This window comes from Emiliania huxleyi, assembly GCF_000372725.1.
Source record: "Emiliania huxleyi CCMP1516 chromosome Unknown EMIHUscaffold_1444, whole genome shotgun sequence".
NCBI lineage: Eukaryota > Haptophyta > Isochrysidales > Noelaerhabdaceae > Emiliania > Emiliania huxleyi.
The window spans coordinates 1,612-6,615 of record NW_005201149.1 but is presented as its reverse complement, the minus strand read 5'-3'; the positions used below and the strand labels follow the sequence as shown (position 1 = coordinate 6,615).

The window sequence follows — 5,004 nt, the reverse complement described above, 5'->3', positions numbered from 1 at the left end:
GAGAGCTGCACCTGCCGCAGCACGATGTTGACGTTGAGCGAGAGCACGTCTCCCAGCTTGACGCAGTCAGTGGCGAGGCGCGTCGACAGGTCGCCAGGGCCTTGCTCGTCGTGGAACGCCTGGGCAACGAGGGTGGCGATGAGAGCAAGAGTCGAGACATGGATCAACAGCGGCTATGCTTGTCGTGCAAGGCCTGCGGCTGAGCGAGCAGCGCGTCGAAGAGCGTCGCACGCAGCCGCGCCACCAGCCGCGCGCCGCACACCCAGAAGCAAAAGCCGCGGATGCCGGTGAACACGGCTGTGCCAAGCCCGACCGCGGCGAGGCGGACGAGGGCGGGCCGCAGCGGAGCGAGAGAGCCCGCGGCGTCCGTGCCGAGCCCAAGCGCCGCGTTGAGCGCTGCGCCCTGCAGGGCAGGCAGCAAAGCGTCGCCCGACGCGGCGACGGCGAGGCACACGAACGCCGTCACGAGCGGAGCGGCGTCGGGCTTGCACAGGGAGAGGAGGGTCTTCCATGGTGTCTTGACCTTCTTTGCGGGCGCCGCTGACAGCACGGGACGGCCACAGCGGCCACAGCGCAGGCCGGACAGGCCAGATGGCCGGGCCACCACTGGCTGCAGCGGGTGTAGAGCGACCGCAGCGACATGCTTGACACGCGCATCGGCCGCCAAAGTTACGGGCCGCGGAAGAGCAGGTATTGGCCCGGCGCGCAGTGCCACTGCTGCGACGGCCAGGGTCACGAGCGAGCACATGAGGCGGCGAGAGCACCGACTGCCAGAGCCGACCGATAAAGAATTTTACGACCAAACTCCCTCGCACAACACGATAGACACCGCCACATTCCTGAGACGAGCGAGGGAAGCCTCCTTAAAGGCGAAAGGGTCTAGATTTGGGGCGCTCGCCGAAGAGGAGTACGACAAAATAGCACCCGTGATTGCCTGCACGCTACCCGCACTCACGGACTCCATACCCGAAAGAAAGAGAAGGGACCTCGCGGGAGAGGTGACGAGTGAACTACAGGTAGTGGGGAAGGCAGCCTCGATTGCCATACAGACATGGGTGCGAAACAACGACAAGACCAAGGCACGGGCAGAGGAACGAGAGAAGAATATAGGGTGGATAAAACGCCTGTTCACGGCATGGAGGGTGAGCCACACCGAACGTACCGAGCGAAGAGCCGAGCGGAAGGAGGACGGGGAAGATGACTCAGAGGAGGACGAACCAGTGGAAATTCAGTTGTCAGATGTCACGATGCATCCGAAGGGGACCCCAGCGCCGGCATCATCCGTAGAAGAGAGGCCGAGATGGCGGAGGCGGCTGCGGAGGCGGATCGGCACGCGGAAGCGCTTCTGGCGGATGAGGAGGCGGAGAAGGAGGCGGAGCAGCGCGCCAAGGAGCGCAAGGCCAAAAAGAAGAAGAAGAAGAAGAAGGGCAAGGGCGGGGGGAGCGGCGGCGGGCCGTCGCAGGAGCCGGAAGGCGAGGAGGCGGAGGCGCTTGCGGCGGCGGAGGGGGAGGCGGTGGCGGCAGCAGAGGAGGCGGAGCTGGCGACGGCGCTTCAGGAGAGCGCGAGGCTGGAGGAGGAGAGGCGGGTGGCGGAGGAGCAGCCGCCCGAGCCGGAGGCGCCGCCGGCCGACTTCATCTGCCCCATCACGACCGAGGTGATGAGCGACCCGGTGATGGCGGCGGACGGCCATTCCTACGAGCGGAAGCAGATCGAGCGCTGGCTCGCGACCAAGTCGACGAGCCCCCGATGACGGGCGAGGCGCTCCAGCACACGCACACCTTCCCAAACCACGCGCTGCGCGGGCGGATTCGAGAGTGGCAGAGGCGCGCATTGAGCGGTTTCGCGCGTTCTCGTGTGTGGCTGAGCGGGCGAGCGCGCGCTGTGTGCCTCCACGCCTGGGGCCTGGCACCTGGGCTCGTACGAGCGCAATCGCTCGGCGTGGTTTCTTAATGGTAAGCGGGTTTCTTAATACCCGCAACCCACTGTAGACGTAGTACGTGGCTCTAAGTCCTAGGCTCGCAGATCAGCTAGCCATCCCGTAGACGTTGGCGAAGATCTACAATCCCCGGAGCCCGCCGGCGTGCCTAGGTGCGCGTCTCGTCAAACCGGAACTTGTCCGCCTCGGAGAGGACAGACCACGCCACCATGTCTGCGACCAGGTTGGCCTGGGCGCACGTGTAGCCGCCTCCCGACGCGAGCATCGGGAATGTCTCGCCCCCCAGCGCGAGCACGTCGTCGGGCACCTATTCACGGCTGGGAGCGTGAGAGGCGCCCATCACACACGCAGAGGTGTGACGAGCACACGGGCACCGTCTCGGTGAAGCGCTTCGGCGCGTCCATGTAGTGCACGACCAAGTCGATCGGCCCGTACGCCTCGACGCCGTAAAAGTCGTTTTCGAGCACCTACGGGGTTGCTGACCAGCCCGTCACCGCCGGGGGCCTGCTCGGCGGCGGAGGGTCGGTCTCGAAGGCGCCTTGATCCCGCGCAGCTCGGCGATGAGAGGCCGGCCGGCGGCGCGGCAGCTGTCGAACTGCGCGACCATCTCGCGGAAAGCGGACACCTAATAATTAACTATTAATTATTAATTACATCTCGCGGAAAGCGGACACCTACGGCCCGAGAGACGCGCTCGCGGAAGGGGCGCCCGCCGCTCTCTCCTCGCGGACGGCGGGCGCCTCGAAGAGCTACATCTCGGCTTATCCCGGCTGCATCTCGGCTGCATCTCGGCTACATCTCGGCTTATCCCGGCTGCATCTCAGCTGCATCTCGGATGCATCTCGGCTGCATCCCGGTTGCATCTCGCGCCTCGAAGAGCTTGTTCTGCGAGTAGGCGTAGCCGCCCATCCGCCGCTCGTCCTTGCGGATGCCAAACAAGGAGGAGATGTGCGAGTCGACGGGCTTCCACAGCGCGCCTGACCATGCATCGACCCACCATCAGCGAGTTGGTGTACCGGGCCTCCAAGCCGCCGACAGGCGTCCGCAGCGCACCGCCCGACTCGGCGAGCGTCGCGTACGGTTGCGGGCCAGAGAAGAACTGGACGACGCGGGTACACTTTCGGCGCAGCAGCGCGGGCAGCGCGGAGCAGTCGTGCATTCCGCCGTCCACAAAGAGCAGGTCCTGCGCCCGCCGGCCGTCGAAGGAGGGCGAGACGCGGTACCGCTGCAGCGCCCAGTTCTGCGCCGCCCAGTCCGTCGCCCGGTCCAGCAGGCAGTCGTTCAGGCATCCGTCCCGCCCGACCCCGCCTCGCACAAAGTCGCCGAGCGCGGAGGAGGTGGTGCCGACAACGTCTCGCAGCGTGAAGGCGGGCGGACCGCAGTACGTGTTTGGCCGTCCGCAGAAGCAGGGCAGGCTCCACGGGTAGAGGCAAGGCGGCGCGGCGGAGGGGAAGCCGCAGCACTGGAAGGAGGCGGGCTGCAGGAAGCGCGTGATCGGCACCGTGCCGGGCTGCACGGCGAGGCTAGGCGCCGGGAGGGCGACGCAGGGCAGGCAGCAGCAGGAGATGTCGGTCTGCATGGGCGGCCCCTTGTACCCTGTCGACACCTCGTCCGGCGTCGCCTCGAAGGTGACGAAGCTCGCGCCCCCGTGCGCCGCCCGAGCCGCGTGCGCGTCCCCGTACTCCTCCGCCGCGTCGTCGTCGCCCGTCGCCTGCCAGTGCGCCCGCTGCACCCGGCGCGCGTGCGTGAAGTTGCGCGGCGCCGACGGGCCGGCGAGGGCGAACGAGATGATGGGCTGCGCGCGCACGTCGGGCCGCTGCACGATGAAGTCGGAGCGGCGCAGGCGCGGCGCGGCGGCGATGGCCTTCTCGACGGCCGCCTGAGGGGCGGGAGGGGAGAGCGGAGAGGTGGAGGGGCGGGAATACGAGGACCCAGATCGTGTTTCAATTGTTTCAGATCCTGTCTCTGTTTCTGCGGGTTTTGTGGATTCTCGGCGAGTTTTCGAAAGGTTCTGTGGCTTCCGCCGGTCAAATCTGTGCGGCGCAACTGCGTGCTGCTATTCCAGTGTGCTGTCTCGGCACGCCTCGGACGAGGCGGTGATGAGCCGGCCGTCGACGCCGTTCGGCTTGAGGTAGATCTGGTCGATCATCCAGAGCCAAAACTCATGCGGGTCGCAGCAGCAGGTCCACGCGAACGAGGCACTCAGCGTCCAGGAGCGCAGCTTGGTGTAGTCCCCGATGGATATCCACGTCGACGCGCCGAGGCGGCCCCACGGCATAATCTCGAGCTCTGCCCGCCCCTCCTTGCTGCTGTAGTCGGGCAGCGCACTGGCTGGCGTCGGGAGGCGCGAGATTGTGAGCACCTCGTCCAGCGGGTCGGAGGAGTAGGCGAGGTGCGCCACCGTCCAGCCCGAGCCGCTCACGCCAGAGATATGAGTCGCCTCCGAAAGGAGGCCGAGATGGTGCATTGCACGCATGAAGCCCCAAGAACCCGCGTGCGCCCTGGCGCCTCCGCCGTTGAGGGCGATGCCCAGACTGGGGCGAGGCGGCTCGTCGTCCCGCTCGATTCTGCTGCTGGTGGGCGCGCTCATTCTGGATGTGGTGGGGCGGCAGTGATCCGGCCAAGAGTGTACCTCTCGAGGTACAGTGACTTCCTTTCGACGTTCGGGATTTTTGCTTTTTTTTGTGTTAAGCAAGGCGGAGCACACAGCACACGCATCGCTGTCGGGCCCACAGACATCCCGAAAACCCGCCGCCCCCCCGCGCGCGCCCCGGCCGGGAGAAAGGGGAGTGACAGTTTGGGACGGCGACAGACGAGTACCTCGCACTCCATGTTAGAGGGCTTCGTGGCAGCCTTCCGAGAAACAAATCTAGGAATGAACAACTCAACTCACTCAACATACACACTCACACTCACTCAACACAGTGTACAACAGGCTAGTAAACACCCTCTATTAAACACCCTCTTCAATCAGTTCTCACAGTGATCGATCGAGTGGGTGGGGGAGGATCGATCGGCCGAGCAGAGTGTGACACTTCCCACAGGTGTGTCCACCAAGCCGCCATCGA

The 5,004-nt window shown here is 65.7% G+C and overlaps 3 protein-coding genes across 3 annotated transcripts; 1 reads left to right on the top strand and 2 right to left on the bottom strand.

The window, feature by feature from the left end:
- Window positions 1-11: 11 nt before the first annotated feature.
- EMIHUDRAFT_122713 (hypothetical protein) lies at window positions 12-748 on the bottom strand (the record flags this gene model as incomplete). Its single annotated transcript, XM_005787176.1, has 2 exons — window positions 12-119; window positions 263-748. Coding segments are annotated over 2 exons (594 nt in total), but the record flags the coding sequence as incomplete, so codon positions are not given.
- A 552-nt stretch (window positions 749-1,300) lies between these two features.
- EMIHUDRAFT_317662 (hypothetical protein) lies at window positions 1,301-1,750 on the top strand (the record flags this gene model as incomplete). Its single annotated transcript, XM_005787175.1, has 1 exon — window positions 1,301-1,750. One exon carries the CDS (start codon window positions 1,301-1,303, stop codon window positions 1,748-1,750), a length of 450 nt encoding a protein of 149 aa, XP_005787232.1.
- A 162-nt stretch (window positions 1,751-1,912) lies between these two features.
- EMIHUDRAFT_471574 (hypothetical protein) lies at window positions 1,913-4,565 on the bottom strand. The gene is made up of 4 exons (XM_005787174.1): window positions 4,020-4,565; window positions 2,934-3,815; window positions 2,311-2,403; window positions 1,913-2,243 (listed from the first exon to the last, which is right to left on the bottom strand). Exons 1-4 carry the CDS (start codon window positions 4,524-4,526, stop codon window positions 2,085-2,087), a joined length of 1,641 nt encoding a protein of 546 aa, XP_005787231.1. The 5' UTR covers window positions 4,527-4,565; the 3' UTR covers window positions 1,913-2,084.
- Window positions 4,566-5,004: the final 439 nt, after the last annotated feature.

Excerpts from the sequence above, each read along its gene's own strand:
- EMIHUDRAFT_471574 (XM_005787174.1), bottom strand. The coding sequence starts at position 4,526 with ATGAGCGCGCCCACCAGCAGCAGAATCGAGCGGGACGACGAGCCGCCT. Across the intron at positions 3,816-4,019 it reads TCATCACCGCCTCGTCCGAG|GCGGCCGTCGAGAAGGCCAT; the intron begins GCGTGCCGAGAC and ends CCCGCCCCTCAG. Across the intron at positions 2,404-2,933 it reads GGTACACCAACTCGCTGATG|GTGCTCGAAAACGACTTTTA; the intron begins GTGGGTCGATGC and ends GCAACCCCGTAG.